The sequence below is a fragment of the Gobio gobio genome (assembly GCF_949357685.1).
Source record: "Gobio gobio genome assembly, chromosome: 10".
In the NCBI taxonomy this organism is placed as follows: Eukaryota; Metazoa; Chordata; class Actinopteri; order Cypriniformes; family Gobionidae; genus Gobio; species Gobio gobio.
In genome coordinates, this window is record NC_137116.1 from 4,697,617 (window position 1) to 4,715,502 (window position 17,886).

General features: G+C 37.6%; 1 protein-coding gene across 1 annotated transcript in view; it reads left to right on the top strand.

Moving 5' to 3' along the window:
* Positions 1-17,886, top strand: part of prkg1l (protein kinase cGMP-dependent 1, like) — a gene marked incomplete at both ends in the record, with an annotated part of 70,341 nt that overhangs the window by 15,733 nt on the left and 36,722 nt on the right. The window contains 2 exons of the mRNA XM_079828281.1: positions 3,832-3,945; positions 16,888-16,993. Coding sequence (XP_079684407.1) covers positions 3,832-3,945; positions 16,888-16,993 — 220 coding nt within the window. The remainder of the gene's footprint in view (positions 1-3,831; positions 3,946-16,887; positions 16,994-17,886) is intronic.

Genomic DNA, 17,886 nt, shown 5'->3' on the forward strand with positions numbered 1-17,886 from the left:
AACTGGGTCATTTATGTAGTAGAAATGTGAAATTATTTTTGAATTTGGTGCCTTCTAGACTGAGAAAAGACAGAAAAGGTATTTTTGTCTCATGTGGATGAAAGACAACAACTCCCAGAATGCACTTGCTTCGCTGCCCTACGAGGCCACTCCGTACACCATAGTTTTGATCTTCATAGTAATACAATAATTTCGTTCAGTTAGAGAATAAACACTACAATTAAAAACTGAACGTGTATTTTCAATAAAGTGTGAGTGAGCCGAACAAAAGTCACGGCACAGACGCAGCAGTGTCAAATTTCATTCATCACGAAGAGCGGAGTAGAGCTGAGGTAACGTTAAGCGCCAGTCTGGTACATTTTCTGATCGCATATGGAAGCTAAACTATCACAGGAATTCATTGAAACACCCACTTTGCTCTGCATCGCCCTGGAAGAATTCATTAAAAAGTTGAAACACTCACTTTGCTCTGCATCTCCCCGTTATGAATGTCCGTGCGGCCGTCTGTGTCTTACATTCTGTGCGTGAGATCTCTCCCCTATGGGCGGGTTGATAACATGCAGAACAGCTCCATCTAGTGGCTGTAGTCTTTACCCTCTGGCCCAAAAATCCTTCAATGACGCAAAATGACGATATTTGCGTCATCTGAGGATTTTTTCCAGAAATAAAATGCATAATTCTCTCGTCTCAGGGGGATATGAGGTGGGAAAGTACCATAATTTGAATATACTACCGGGTTTCTACTGATACAAAGCCTAAAGTTAAATCACTAAATTTACCCTTTAATATAATATTTTATTTTCACTCAGTGTAAATATAATCTAGTTGCTATTTTAACTTTGCAACTACATGTCAACTCACTCTACTAACTCGAACCCTAAACTAACAGTCTACAGTCTACTACAGTCAACTAATACTCTAATGACAGTTAGCTGACATGTATTTGCAAGGTAATAAGTTATTTAACATATAATTATAACATATAACAGAACATTTATTTTGCAGCGAGTGTAGTCTAGCAACTCTCGGTAGACCTGAGAGCTGGATAAACCAAATTCTGGTCAGGCCAATCACAGCGAGCGTGTGTAGAGTCGGTGGGCAGGCTTAACATAATGACGGCACGTCACGGCAGAGTTGCGGAGGTTCTGCGTGCTACTCGTAAACAAAGAAGCTGACGAACAGCGGCCTTTTGAATCGGCTTTGGCCGCGACTCTGGAAGACTTGGAGTTAAAGGGTTAGTTCACCCAAAAATGAAAATTCTGTCATTAATTACTTACCCTCATGTCGTTCGACACCCGTAAGACCTCCGTTCATCTTCAGAACTCAAATGAAGATATTTTAGTTGAAATCTGATGGCTCTGAAAGGCCTCCATTGGCACAATGCACGGTACACTCTCAAGACCCTTAAAAGGTACTAAAGACGCCATTACAAAGTCCATCTCACTACAGTGGTTCTACAATACCTTTATGGAGTGACAAGAATAGTTTTTGTACTCAAAAAAACCCCTAAATAATGACTTATATAGTGATGACGATTTCAAAACACAGCATCATGAAGCTTCGAAGCGTTATGAATCAGTGAGTCGAATCATGATTCGGATCGCGTGTCAAACCGCCAAACTGCTGAAATTTGGCGATCCAAACTGCTGAATCGACTCACTGATTCATAACGCTTCGAAGCTTCATGATGCAGTGTTTTGAAATCATCATCACTATATAAGTCGTTATTTAGGGTTTTTTTGCGCACAAAAACTATTCTTGTCACTCCATAAAGTTATTGTAGAACCACTGTAGTGAGATGGACTTTGTAACGACGTCTTTAGTACCTTTTAAGGGTCTTGAGAGTGTACCGTGCATTGTGCCAATGGAGGCCTTTCAGAGCCATCAGATTTCAACTAAAATATCTTCATTTGTGTTCCGAAGATGAACGGAGGTCTGACGGGTGTCGAACGACATGAGGGTAAGTAATTAATGACAGAATTTTCATTTTTGGGTGAACTAATCTTTTAAGCTTTTCTTAGAGAAAAGAACAAAGAACGGCACTGAAGTCATTCTTAAGAAAAGAAGATATGTTCGAAGTTTTGCCTACTGGATACGGCGAAAGTCTATCAACTAACGTTAGCTTGGCTTCACCTTCTTCTTTGCTCTGGTTGGTTGTGGCGCTCATGGTGCTATCCAATTGCGTGCAGAGGGAATTTGAAAGACAACCGTTTATCCCGCCCCTCGGATTGAGCCCTGTCAATGGTGAATTTCCAGACCCAACATCTTGATGGGGGTCTGGGAACACACCATTGGCAGGGCTCAATTACAGGGGCAGGATATACGTTTTTTTTTTCAAATTCCCTCTGCACGCAATAGGATAACGCTACAACCAACCAGAGCACTATCAGTGGTGAAATAACAATCACAAGTGGGTTGTGGCTGAGTCCCATGCGTTTTCCCACCAGCGGAGATATGGCAAAACTCCGAACACATCTTCCTTTTTTAAGAATGACTTCAGTGCCATTCTTTGTTAGCAGGGAAGTAGCAGGAAATTCACACGGAAACGTCGCAACTCTGCCGTCATTATGTTAAGCCCGCCCACCAACTCTCTACTCTATATGTGATTGGCCTGACTAGAGTTTGGTTTTTCATGCTCGCAAGCCAACGGAGAGTTGCTAGACGACCCTGGCTGCAAATTACATTTGCTGCCGCTAGGGTGCATCTAGATTTCTAGGCTAACATGCTGGATGAAGGCAAGCTACATTCTAATTATACATATCTGTTAGTCCAACTTCATTTAAAAAAAGACTTCCCAGCAAGCAATAGCCTTCATTTCACCGTCTTGGTTAACTATAGACCCGATATAGTCTGGCTATGAGTAACCCACTTCTAGCCAAAATGACCTTAAGTTTTGGTTACATGTCGTTTTTTTTGTCCAAAATAACTTGACAGATGTATGATAATCCATCATGTAAGCAAAGTCAACAGTGATTACAATGTGTTTGGTTTCATTTCTTTGACATGTTCATATTCTAGATGACTAGTCTATTCTTGGGCTATGGTTAGACGTCTGTTACATTGTCATTGACAGCCCAAATTTTGCCTTGTTTTAGCCTGGACGTCAAGGCTGTGTTTGGACAGCTATTAAATGTCTTTTAAACGCAAAATTGCTTGCCGGGTTGTGCTTTATTCCGATTGAAATCAAGAACAAGCAGCAAAGAGTCACATATAATTCTTAAAGATACAGTATCAAAAACATCCTGTTTAATTGTTAAGGTCAAAAAATGGTCAAAATAATAAATTATGTCATTGGTGCAAGTCACCTTGACTAACATTTCAAGTGGATTTCAGACAGTCATTCATTCTGTTCCTTTCTCTGAGGCACAATAATTAGTATGCACCTCCCATAGCGTTTGCAGGACCAGGCAGGTAGCAAGAGAGGTGTGAGACTGACCTGCTTCTGGGAAGATAGAGCGAGAGAAAACATTCCTGCTGGTGATGTGAGGTGGGATGAGTTTTCAAATGTCAGTGCGTGTCTAAATACCCAGGTTGCAAGTTAAAAAAAAAAAGAGAGCAGGAGAGAGATCTATTACCAACCATTAAAGTGTTCATCAATACCTGTCCGTGAGCTGTGCTAATCCCCAGCCGTGATTTGTTAAGAAGGAGGGCAATATTTGTCCTGATGTGCTGTATTGTTTGGGTTCTGAGCATCTCCGTGCCTAATCTGTGATGGGTCAGATTCAGATCATCTGTCTATGTGACAGGCATACTGCCGCTCAACACCTGTCACTCCCGGCAACCTTGAGGGATGTAGATGACGTGTGTGTGTGTGTGTGTGTTTGTTAACAGAGGGAAAACTGGAGGCATCTAGGGCTGGCCAGAGGCTGCACATCATTGAGCCGGGGATGATGTTTGAAGAACTGTCCCTCATTCATAACCACACCTGCTCCACTACTGTCACAGGTATTGACGTGTGTCACACGCACGCACGGACACACACACACACACGCACACACACACACACACACACACACACACACACACACACACACACACACACACACACACACACACACACACACACACACACACACACACACACACACACACACACACACACTTGCAGTCAGCAAAGGAGGAACAAACCAAAATGCGCTTATTATTATAGCTCAGAGGGCTTAATAGAGTACTTTTTTGTTATAGAGTGTTTCTCTGAAAATTCTTTAAAGGGGTCCTATAATGATGTAAAATAAGTCTCTGATGTCCCCAGTGTGTGTGTGTGACGTTTTAGTTCAAAATACCCCACAGATCATTTTTTTATAGCATGTTAAAATTATCACTTTTTGAGGGTGAGCAAAAACGTGCCGTTTTTGTGTGTCCCCCTTTAAATGCAAATGAGCTGCTGCTCCCGGCCCCCTTTCAGGAAGAGGGCGGAGCTTCAAGAGCTTGTGTTAGCAGCATAGACTGTAAAAAAAATATGGACGTAGTGTCCGTGACGTCACCAATAGGATTCTGAAGAGCAGTTTTTCTGTCTCTAGTGGCCGGTCGATGAATTGCAGTTTAAGTCACTTCCATATTGGCTTCAAGAGAAACTGAGGGAGGTTACCGCTTGGTTAGCAGCTCTGGTTACCTCAAGCAGACATGCAAAGAAAATGTCAGAAAATGTTCCGCCTTTTATGTTCAAGCCAGAGTCAGACAATGATGGAGAGACTCAAGAAGAAGTGACAACATGTAGAATGAGACAGGACGTTTCTGAATGGTTAGTTGATGAATTTATGTAGCTGATGTGGACTTATCTTCAAGTCATTGATTAGCATATTCTGTTATGATAATCTATAAATCGCTTGTGTGGGAACTGTTGAGAAATACAGAGAATATCTGCTGCATGAAGATAGAACAGGTATAGTTTAGTGTAATTACGGTTATACTTATGTTGTCATCTTGCTTAATGACATGCTATTGCATATGTGTTCGTACTGTATTGCAATAAATGTGAAAAGACGGATGCAGCTTGAGCAGACTCTCAAATGTGCTCGACTAACTCTTCCTCTTCTCAACATGGCCTTTTTTGCATGTTCCCGTTAAAACCCATTAAAAACTCAAAGTGTCTGCTCTATTACAAATAATTCCTATAAAAAATGGAAATACAGACTAGAAAGGATATTAAAACTTGCTTTGGCCTTACGCCTATGACTCACTGCGGAGTTGTCATTTTTGGCTGTTTTCCAGCTTTTAACGGCGAATGTGTTCTTATAGATCAACACAGGTTCTCATGAAATGCGCATCTATAACACAATTTGTATTTATTGTGCAATTTATAAGCCAAAATGACTTTTTACGTTCATATGATACGCATTGTCAACTAGGTTGAGTGGTGTGGGTTATGTGCCAGCATCATGACCACAGAGAATCCAGTTCTCTTTCGCTCTTGAACAAACTATAAAACACAGAATTATGCCTAAATGTCCGTTTTGTCGAGTATCCCCAGAAGAAGAGTTTTAAATAAGTTCAATAACGTCTTAAATGAACAAAGAGTTGTGAGGAAATGGGACGCGTGTGACAGATGTCAAGTTCGGCAGCGGCAGATCTTAAAGTCATAGCAGCACTAACTACTATTGAAGTTTGATGTGATTTACTGTGAAATTATTACATTATAAAATATATTAAAAATGTGTTTTAAACAGAAAAATGTGTGAATAATCTAGTTTAAAACAGCACTAAAAGAAAGTTTACGTTAAAAATATATTATGCCTACCCACTATCTATCTACCTTTTGTATTTTTTGCATAGCATATTGTATGTTCAGGGATGACAGACTGATAATCAGACATGCTATTTATGACTGGATGTAACTTTTGATACTTTGCGGTAAAAGTGGCTCCTATTGATTTTGTCATATCAATGTGGCTTTCCTGAAAAAAAAAATAGGGAAGACTACTGCTGTAGTCCTTAAAAAGCGATTTCTGTAAAAGAAAATATCTCCTTTGCTTTGAGCGTTGTAACTTTGCAGATGTTGTTTATGCTCAAACAGCAACATTACACACAAATTAAAGTTCATCATAATCAACCACCCCTTTAAATAAATGAGGCAGTTAACTCTTTAGTCACCATGAAATCAAAATTGATACTTTTTTCCCCTTTTTTTATGGAATATTGCAATATTTATTTAAATGATTTCATTATCATTATTTCCTTTAATTAATGCGCCCTTGTAATCTTTAATCAAAATGACTTCCCCTCCCTCTTGCAATGACATGGGGTCTGTTCTTTGTGGATTACTCAATTAGCAGGATTTCATTGTTGATGATTTGACATGATCCAGGATTGTTAGGTTATTCGAAGCTCATCCCGGAGTTGCTGTCATAGCAACAGGCCCGTAAGCTCAAACCTGCTTGGGAACAGTCTTATTTCATGTAAACAGGATTAGACTGCATCTTTTTAAGCGGAGGTGATGCTTAAAGGGTTAGTTCACCCAAAAATGAAAATTCTGTCATTAATTACTTACCCTCATGTCGTTCGACACCCGTAAGTCCTCCGTTCATCTTCGGAACACAAATGAAGATATTTTAGTTGATTTAGTTGATTAGCCATTGGCACAATGCACGGTTCACTCTCAAGACCCTTAAAAGGTACTAAAGACGTCATTACAAAGTCCATCTCACTACAGTGGTTCTACAATAACTTTATGGAGTGATGAGAATAGTTTTTGTGCGCAAAAAACCCCTAAATAACGACTATAGTGATGACGATTTCAAAACACGGCATCATGAAGCTTCGAAGCGTTATGAATCAGTGAGTCGAATCATGATTCGGATTGCGTGTCAAACCGTCAAACTGCTGAAATTTGGCGATCCAAACTGCTGAATCGACTCACTGATTCATAACGCTTTGAAGCTTCATGATTTTTTAATGTCATATTAGGGGTTATTTAGGGTTTTTTTGCGCACAAAAACTATTCTCGTCACTCCATAAAGTTATTGTAGAACCACTGTAGTGAGATGGACTTTGTAACGACGTCTTTAGTACCTTTTAAGGGTCTTGAGAGTGAACCGTGCATTGTGCCAATGGAGGCCTTTCAGAGCCATCAGATTTCAACTAAAATAACTTCATTTGTGTTCCGAAGACGAACGGAGGTCTGACGGGTGTCCAACGACATGAGGGTAAGTAATTAATGAAAGAATTTTCATTTTTGGGTGAACTAACCCTTTAAAGTATGTCCCAGCCACTGCTGCTTTCTTGCAAGAGTACCCCAATGAACCAGGGATAATAATAATAATGATTTAAAAATAACTTTGCAAATAATACTGTATTATAAAGTTGTGTAGTCTATCATAATTATAGATTAATTTGTGAAGGAATAATAATCTGTCACTTGAGATCGACCAATAGCAAACCACAACCATCCAATCAATTCCCCATGAACAAAATCAAGCCCTGCCCTACATTTGTTCTTGTTCAAGAAGCCGTTTCAATCGGATTAAAAAAAAAAAGTCTCAATTTTCTCTCCATTTATTCATATTGTTAGGAAAAGCAGTAGAAATAGTAAAGATCTCATGTAAAGGATTTGGCTTGCTCAGTTGAGGACACTAAATATTCAACTATATTACTGATCAGCTCATTTCAATTATCATAAAGTCATAATTAAGAGATAAAATGTTGAAAATATGACTTTAAATGTCCTCATTATTAGATAAAAAGTCAAAAATATGACACGCTAAGTCACTGTGAGATGGAATTGTGAGATAAAAATTCAAATTTTTAATTATGATTAAAAGTCCTAATTATGAGATAAAAAGCTGAAATTAGATTTTAAAAAAGTCAAAATTATGACCAAAACACACACTAAGACATTTAAGAGATGAAATCATGCTTATTTTTTTTAAATGTGCTTTTAATTTTTTGATTCATACTTATAATAATACAATTTACATTATTGTTTTCATTTTGTGCAATATGTTTTTTTTTACATTTTGAAATCAGTTACAACAGAAATTAATCAATCAAAAACTCACTTTAGCTTTTCATCTAAAGCAAAATTCATTATCATCACTGTAAAGCTGCATGCTTTGAAGCAATCGGTGTTGTGAAAAGCGCTATAGAAATAAAGGTGATTCGATTTGATTTAAAGATGTTCACAAAATGAGTGTAGTACTACACGTGTCATTTTTTCCCCCCAGTTTAATCCCACTTGGGATGCTTTGAGTGTGTCTGGGTAATCATAGTATTCCCATCATCAGCCGTCTGAAGCTGTACACTGAGATCAGTGGAATTTGACATCAAAGGAAAAATCATATAAATTCTCAGCCTACAACACACACCACACTAGAGTCCACAAAACATACTGCATATTGAATGGACAGATCTGCAAAACCCATATGGTTGTGATTTTTAAATATCTTTGTGTGTTAGTTTAGTTTTTTCGGACCCACTTTATATTAGGTGGCCTTAACTACTATGTACTAACATTTTAATTAATCATTTGATACAATGCACTTAATGTGTACATACATGTTCTTACATTGTACTTACAATTTTAAAAAATACCTGCATGTAATTATATCTGTAATTAATTTCTGTAGTTACATTTATAATTACACAGTTGACACTTCCCTTACACTTAGCCCTACCCTTAAACTTACCCATACCAACACACATGTCCCTAACTTTACCCGTATCCCACCTCAATATCAGCAAAAGTGTCAATACAATATGAACACAATAAGTACATTGTAATTATATATTGATGTAAGTACATAGTTACGGCCACCTAATATAAAGTGGGACCGTTTTTTCTTTTATGTTAGTCCTTCTAGTCTTATAACACTAGATGTCTTTTGAGGTTTTAGAGACATCTGTTATCAGTTTAGTTCAATCAACACTATACACCAAAAAGGTGGAATTTTTGTCTTTCAAAGGCGGGAAATATTACCTCTTAATTTTAATACAAAATACAGCTGTATCCTATGAATCTCGTTTCCACCTTAGAATTACATTTAAAAAGGTAATTGTAAGAAATAAAGACACATTGTAAAACACAAAGTCGCACTTGTGAGATAATATGAAGCCACACAGAGTACATACAGTACAATGTAAAAACACAGTTGTGAAATAAAGTTAAAATTATGAGAGATAAAGTCAAACTGTGAGATATAATGACTTAATTGCGAGATATAAAGGCACAATTGCTAGAAATAATTTTGCAATTGTGAAATAAATCCCTTGTTTCACAGAAGGCTTAAGCAAGTCCCAGACTAAAATGCATTTTTGAGCTGTTTTAATGGAAAGAAACTTGACATATCTTAAATTATGTCAGTGCCATTGTTTTGTCTCAAGATGCACACCAGTAATAATTTTTAAGCATATTTATAAAAGGAAGTTAAATGTCCTAATTGATCAAAGGCCTAATCCTGCCTTAACCCTTGTACGGTCTTCGTTTGGGAATTACACTCAGGGTCTTTGGGGTCTCCACAGACCCCAGGCAACAAAATGTAATTTTGTAACAAAACAATTGTTTTTTTAGATCAAATGTCATTTTACTCTGTTTATTAAGGTTTTTACTCAACATCTGTGCAGTTTTTGGAGTATTTTTAATATGTTTTAAATTTAAAATCACAATTATAACAATTAAAATGAATTCATTTTGACAAAGTTTAGCATTTTTGTATAATGAAAAAATATTTTTTTCAATTATGTTACATTATGATTAGAATCAAACCTGAACAAGAGAAAAGTTGGAGTCTTTAGAGTTTATCATTTATTTCAAACATCTGATTTTCTTATAATTCTACAAATGTAATCTACACTTCAGTTACTAACTGTAACAGAACAAAAATTAACAGAAATGAACAGTTATATTACATATTGATTAAAAAAGACACAACATGAACATCAAAATGAAATGAACTGAACAGCAATAACAAGCAATAACAAATGTATTCCTGTGTGTGTGAGCATGATCATTTTGCATTGTGGATGTTTTATGCATTGTTTGAAGTGTGCCACTTCATTTCTGTATGCGTGTTCTGTGTTGTTTCTGTTTTTGAGGATGAATTTTGTCCATTTTCTAAGTGGGGTCTCTGACCCTGAGTTTGACGCTTTCTGTCACACTAACTTAAAAACAGATATCAATCCAATTATTTTTTTTATTTGTAGATCTAGAGAGTGTTGACAACCGTACAAAGTCTCATGCCATATGGACAAAGGGAAAACATTTTTTAATTTGAGCAAATGTCCTTTGGGGTCAGAAAAGACCCCGAAGACCGGAAGGGATAGTTTACTTTACTCAAAAAATGAAAATGATCCCATGATTTACTCACCCACAATCTGCGGGATTCTAGGTGTATATGACATTATTCTTTTAAACGAACAAAATCGGAGTTATATAAAAAATATCCTTGCTTTTCTGAGCTTTATAATGGCAGTGAATGGCAGCCCAAAATTTGAAGCCCAAAAAAGTGCATCCATCCATTATAAAATTAATACACACGGCTCCGGGGGTTTAATAAAGGCCTTCTGAAGCGAATCGATGGGTTTGTGCAAGAAAAATATCCATATTTAAAACTTTATAAAGTAAAATATCTAGCTTCCGGCGGACCGCCTTCCGTATTCAACTTACGCAGAAAGTGTAACGCCTCTCGCAGTTGAAACCAGGCTATAATATGGTACATTGCAAACCAGTCACAATTGTGAGAAATTGCAAGACAAAATTGCAATGGTGAGAGTTAATTATGTGAAATAAATACACACTGTGAGATATAAAGTCACATTGTTGGACATAAAGTTACATTGTGGGATATAAAGTCCCATTTTGGGATATAAAGTCTCATTGCGGAATATAAAGTCTCATTGCGGGATGTAAAGTCATATTGCTGGATATCAAGTCATATTGCGGGATATATGGTAAATGGACTGCATTTATATAGCGCTTTCAACAGACCCATAGCCATCCAAAGCGCTTTACATATTGCCTCACATTCACCCATTCTTACACCGACGATGGTGTTCACCAGGCAAGGTACCATCCAGCTTGTCGGGAGCAGCTGGGGTTAGGTGTCTTGCTCATGGATACCTCTACATTTGGTCAGGTGGAACCAGGGATCGAACCACCAACCTTCCAGTTTGTAGACAACCTACACAAACCACTGAGCCACTGCCGCCCCCAGATATATGCGGGATACAAAGTCACATTGCGAGATATAAAGTCACATTGCAGGATATTTGCAGGATATAAAGTCACATTGCGGGATATAAAGTCATATTGCGGGATATTTGCGGGATATAAAGTCACATTGCGAGATATAAAGTCACATTGCGGGATATAAAGTCACATTGCTGGATATAAAGTCACATTGTGGGATATAAAGTCACATTGCGGGATATAAAGTCACATTGCTGGATATCAAATCACATTGCGGGATATAAAGTCACATTGCGAGATATAAAGTCACATTGCGGGATATAAAGTCACATTGCGGGATATAAAGTCACATTGTGGGATATAAAGTCACATTGCGAGATATAAAGTCACATTGCGGGATATAAAGTCACATTGTGGGATATAAAGTCACATTGTGAGATATAAAGTCACATTGCGGGATATAAAGTCACATTGCGGGATATAAAGTCACATTGCGGGATATAAAGTCACATTGCTGGATATCAAATCACATTGCGGGATATAAAGTCACATTGCGAGATATAAAGTCACATTGCTGGATATAAAGTCAAATTGTGGGATATGTCAAATTGCTGGATATAAAGTCACATTGTGGGATATAAAGTCACATTGCGAGACATAAAGTCACATTGCGGGATATTAAGTCACATTGTGGGATATAAAGTCACATTGCGGGATATAAAGTCACATTGTGGGATATAAAGTCACATTGCGAGACATAAAGTCACATTGCGGGATATAAAGTCACATTGTGGGATATAAAGTCACATTGCGGGATATAAAGTCACATTGTGGGATATAAAGTCACATTGCGGGATATTAAGGCACATTGTGGGATATAAAGTCACATTGCGGGATATAAAGTCGCATTGTGTGATATAAAGTCACATTGCGAGACATAAAGTCACATTGCGGGATATAAAGTCACATTGTGGGATATAAAGTCACATTGCGGGATATAAAGTCACATTGTGGGATATAAAGTCACATTGCGAGACATAAAGTCACATTGCGGGATATAAAGTCACATTGTGGGATATAAAGTCACATTGCGAGACATAAAGTCACATTGCGGGATATAAAGTCACATTGTGGGATATAAAGTCACATTGCGAGACATAAAGTCACATTGCGGGATATAAAGTCACATTGTGGGATATAAAGTCACATTGTGGGATATAAAGTCACATTGCGAGACATAAAGTCACATTGCGAGACATAAAGTCACATTGCTGAATATAAAGTCACATTGCGGGATATAAAGTCACATTGCCAGACATAAAGTCACATTGCGGGATATAAAGTCACATTGCGGGATATAAAGTCACATTGCGAGATATAAAGTCACATTGCGGGATATAAAGTCACATTGCGGGCGAGATATAAAGTCACATTGCGGGATATAAAGTCACATTGCGGGATATAAAGTCACATTGCGGGATATAAAGTCACATTGCGAGATATAAAGTCATATTGCGGGATATCAAGTCATATTGTAGGATATATGCGGGATATAAAGTCACATTGTGGGATATAAAGTCACATTGCATAAAGTCACATTGCTGGATATAAAGTCACATTGCGGGATATTAAGGCACATTGTGGGATATAAAGTCACATTGTGGGATATAAAGTCACATTGCGGGATATAAAGTCACATTGCGGGATATTAAGGCACATTGTGGGATATAAAGTCGTATTGTGGGATATAAAGTCACATTGTGGGATATAAAGTCACATTGCGGGATATTAAGGCACATTGTGGGATATAAAGTCACATTGTGGGATATAAAGTCACATTGCGGGATATAAAGTCATATTGCGGGATATCAAGTCATATTGCAGGATATATGCGGGATATAAAGTCACATTGTGGGATATAAAGTCACATTGCTGGATATTAAGGCACATTGTGGGATATAAAGTCGCATTGTGGGATATAAAGTCACATTGTGGGATATATGTGTGATATAAAGTTACATTGCAGGATATAAAGTCACATTGCAAGATATAAAGTCATTGTGGAATATCAAGTCATATTGCTGGATACTAAGTCACATTGTGGGATATTAAGTCACATTGTCGGATATCAAGTGATATTGCGGGATACTAAGTCACATTGTGGGATATTAAGTCACATTGTGGGATATAAAGTCACATTGCGGAACACAAAGTCACAATTGAAAGATATAAAGGGATGTTGCAAGACAAAGTCATAATTGTGAGATTTAAGGTTGCAGTTGTGAAATGTAGTTGAAATTTTTTATTACGAGAAATAAAGGAACATTGTGAGATATGAAGTCACATTGTGGGATATAAAGTCACAATTAAGAGAAATAAAGTCTCAATTATAAGAAACATGTACTTTACATTTACATGCAAACAAGTTGATTGCATGTTGAATTTATGGCTTTCTGTAAAGAAAATATGTGATCTCTATGTGTCTTTCTCCAACCTTGAAGAATATGTCTTTGTCAGGTAAATGAATTAATGTTCATTCTTTGAGGTGTATCCCCTATGGCATGCTTTGATTTATGACTCTCTCAACACCTCTTCTCTCTCTTATTTCACATACTCTCTTGAGCCCATTCTGAGCCACAGGGGCATCAGCTTGACCTATTAATTTTAATACAGCAATAACAAGACATAAAATAGAGAAAATGAATAAAGTCTGAAAGAAAGAGAATGGGCTAAAAAGATGTATTGAAGGTGAATGGAGGATCCAATCAAGTCAGATAATTATTTTTTTTACCCTTCTTTGACAGAGAACGTCAGCCTTGATTGTGTGTCGTTTTCATCTTTCAGTCAATATCCTTTTCCAATCCCGCATTGCTTTTATTTTCCCACTCTCAATCTCTCTTTCTGAATTTTCTGGCTTTTTTCTACCCTCTCACCCCATTTATTTCAAGACACTGTTCAAGCTTTCCTCAACTCTTTTCTTCAGCTTTGTTCAGGTCTTGTGTTTGGTGACAGCCTGAAATTGCTTTCTTTTTACATTTCTCCTCTTTTTTTCTTCTCTCTGTCTCTTTTCTTTCTAATCTGATCTCCTTTACAAGTCTAAGTAAAAGATAAACACAGCTTTTTTGTTTAAAAGCAGAGGCTTTGGTCATTCTTTTGATATATTGCATGCTCAGATATTCATACAAAATATTCCGGGGCGATAATACTGTGAAAATTATCAAAAATTCTGGCGGTGGCTGGCAACTTTTTCTAAAAAACACTGACAGTTAAAGAGTTAACATATTATTTCCCTATTACCTGTAAAATTGAATTAAGACCCAGCGGAAAGGTGTTTTACAACACATGAGTCATGCACTTCACTGAAAGGTGATAAAATCCATAAATTATAACTCCACTGCTATTATAATAATAATTTGGATTCTAATATTTGGGGTCAAATAGAAGTCAATCATAAAAATGGCTAGTAATGTAAAATATAATAGAGATTGCTGCTTTTACAGAGAAGCTGTTAAAAGAATGTCACTCTGTGATGGTTTCTGAAATTTAAATGGACCCAAAAATTGCATTACAGTGTCTCTGTTATATCTGTGTTCATAATGTTTTTGGGTTCAATGATTATTCTCAAACTCTCAGCTATTCCACAGAGATCCCACAGAGGAAAGAACAGGGATAAAAGAGAGGTAGACAGAGGTACCAGGGGAGAGCGGAGGAGACAGATTGCAGTATTTCTCTTCATAATGATGGCAAAGTCAATTAATCTGTGCCATTACTAATTCATGAGGGTTTCAGGAACAGGAAGTGATAGATAGTGAATGGGGGGGCTCTATTTTCAGCTGTTTCCTCTTTTTTATTTTGGAACTTGGTAGGTCTCATTTTTCAAGGTTTATTAAATTCACTTGCGCTTTATTTATAAACTTTCTCACTTGTAAACGTGTTACTGCTAACCTTGCTTTAGTGTTTTGACAGATATGTTTTTCCAGTGGCTGATACTGATATCTGAGTTTACATATTAACATATTTACTGACATATCGCTTGAGACTTCCTGATATAAATATTATAATTAAACATTATCTGGAGTACTTCTTTAATGCACATTTCTTAATATTAAGCCTAAAATGTGTTTTAATATCACTATTAGTAAGGATAGAATGATCTCTGTCTTTAAATGCAAGATATTTAAAGTGTACCTAAAGTATGCTTGCAATATTTCCACTTTAGCACAATCAAATATACTTAAGTATATATTTAGTTGGACCTTACCACTATTTCTAAATATAAATACTTTATAACAAAATTTGTTGTTTCCAATTTGGCAGACTTTAAGTACCAATTTAGAATATAAAAAGTACAATTGCAGGATATTTATATTAAGTACATAAATATGTAAATGTATTTGTAGTATATTTAGCACACAATAAATGTATTTCAAATACATTTTAGTATATTTATTTTGAAAGACAATTTTTTTGACTAGGTTAGGCCATTATAATGGTGTTATATCTAAAGTTTACAAACAGCAAATAAAATGCACACTAACCCATTATTCTGTATATACTCAAAAATAATAACATTTAAATAAAAAAAATCAGTTTAATTTATGGCACACATGGCCACAAGTGTATACAATCAAGCACCTAGGAATGCAGACGCTTCTACAAACATTTGTGAAAGAATGGGTCACTCTCAGGAGCTGCATCCAAGCCTTACATCACCCAGTGCAATGCAAAGCGTGGGATGCAGTGGTGTAAAGCACGCCGCCACTGGACTCTAGAGCAGTGGAGATGAGTGATGAATCACGCTTCTCTGTATGGCAATCCGATGGACGAGTCTGGGTTTGGCGGTTGCCAGGAGAACGGTACTTGTCTGACTGCTTTGTGCCAAGTGTAAAGTTTGGTGGAGGGGGGATTATGGTGTGGGGGTTGTTTTTCAGGGATTAGGCTTGGCCCCTTAGTTCCAGTGAAAGGAACTCTTAATGCTTCAGGATACCAATACATTTTGTGGAAACAGTTTGGGGATGGCCCCTTCCTGTTCCAACATGACTGCGCACCAGTGCATAAAGCAAGGTCCATAAAGACACAAGTTTAGTGTGGAGGAATTGACTGGCCTGCACAGAGTCCTGACTTCAACCCGATAGAACACCTTTAGGATGAATTAGAGCGGAGACTGCGAGCCAGGCCTTCTCGTCCAACATCAGTGCCTGACCTCACGAATGCGCTTCTAGAAGAATGGTCAAAAATTCCCATAAACACACTCCTAGACCTTGTGGAAAGCCTTCACAGAAGAGTTGAAGCTGTTATAGCTGCAAAGGGTGGGCCAACTCCATATTAAACCCTACAGATTAAAAATGGGATGTCATTAAAGTTCATGTGGATGTAAAGGCAGGCGACCCAAAACTTTTGGCAATATACTGTATGTACGTACTGGTAGACTACGCATTTTGTGTTTTGCAAAAATGTTGCCACAGATACGTTTTACCAATGAGACCAGGTTGCAGCCAACATGAAAACACAACACAACAGAATGGCTTGATCAGCACCAATCCATGCTGGTGTGGTCTTTATGCCAGGATCTCAAACTTGTTTTTCTAATACAGTTCATACCATCCATATCAATTTTTTTTTCTATCTTTAAATGTCTATCCACCGAAGGCAAACTGCCTCACTCTCTCCTTTGATCCCCGTCCTTCACCAAAACAAAGACCCATCAGTTCACAGAATGCTTGAGATTCAGTGTGAATCTGTGTTTTCTCTGTGTTTTTTCTCTGCAGCTCTTGTGAACAGCAGGCTGTGGGTGATGGAGGGTCAAGTGTTTCAGAGGGTCATGCAGAGAAGCAGCCTCATCTCTATCACTCAGTCTCTGCAGTTCCTGCGCAGGTTAATGCCACGATACACATTTTCATATAGGTTACATGATTAACATGATTACATGATGTTACACTTTTGTCTTATTGAGTAGACTTTTATAAGGAAATATAGTTTTATGTATGTATATTTATGCCTCATTTTTTTTCCTATTTTAGGTGAAAAAGTTTACTGTTGAATTAGGGTCATTCACATGGGGGGGACCAAAAAAGAGGGGATGTGTTCCCACAATATTCAGTGATCCACAGGGAGGTTTTCATAGGCTGATTCTTGTACTCACCGTTAATCCTAAATATTTGGTCATATCCTTGCAAAGATCCAGTTGCTATTTACTATTTATAATCCCAAAGCACCACATACTTTCACTCCATCACAGAAAATTTTGATGCATAATACACTGCCAGGCCAAAAAAAGTTGCTGTTTGGATCTAAAGGTGCGGTGTGTAGAATTTATGAGGATCTCTTGACAGAAATTCAATATAATATACATAACTATGTTTTCAGTGGTGTATAAAGACCTTACATAATGAACCGTTATGTTTGTATTACTGTAGAATGAGCCATTTCTATCTACATACACCGCGGGGTCCCCTTATAGTAAAATCACCATTTTGCGCTGTAAAGGAAACGTGACTCATCAGACAAGACCACCTTCTTCCATTGCTCCGTGGTTCAGTTCTGATGCTCATGTGCCCACTGTTGGCGCTTTCGGTGGTGGACAGGGGTCAGCATGAGCACCCTGACTGGTCTGCGGCTATGCCGCCCCATACGAAACACACTGCGATGCACTGTGTATTCTGACACCTTTCTATCAGAACCAGCATTATTTTCTTGAGCAATTTAAGCTACAGTAGCTCGTCTGTTTGATCGGACCACACAGGCCAGAGCCTTGGCCGCCCGTGACC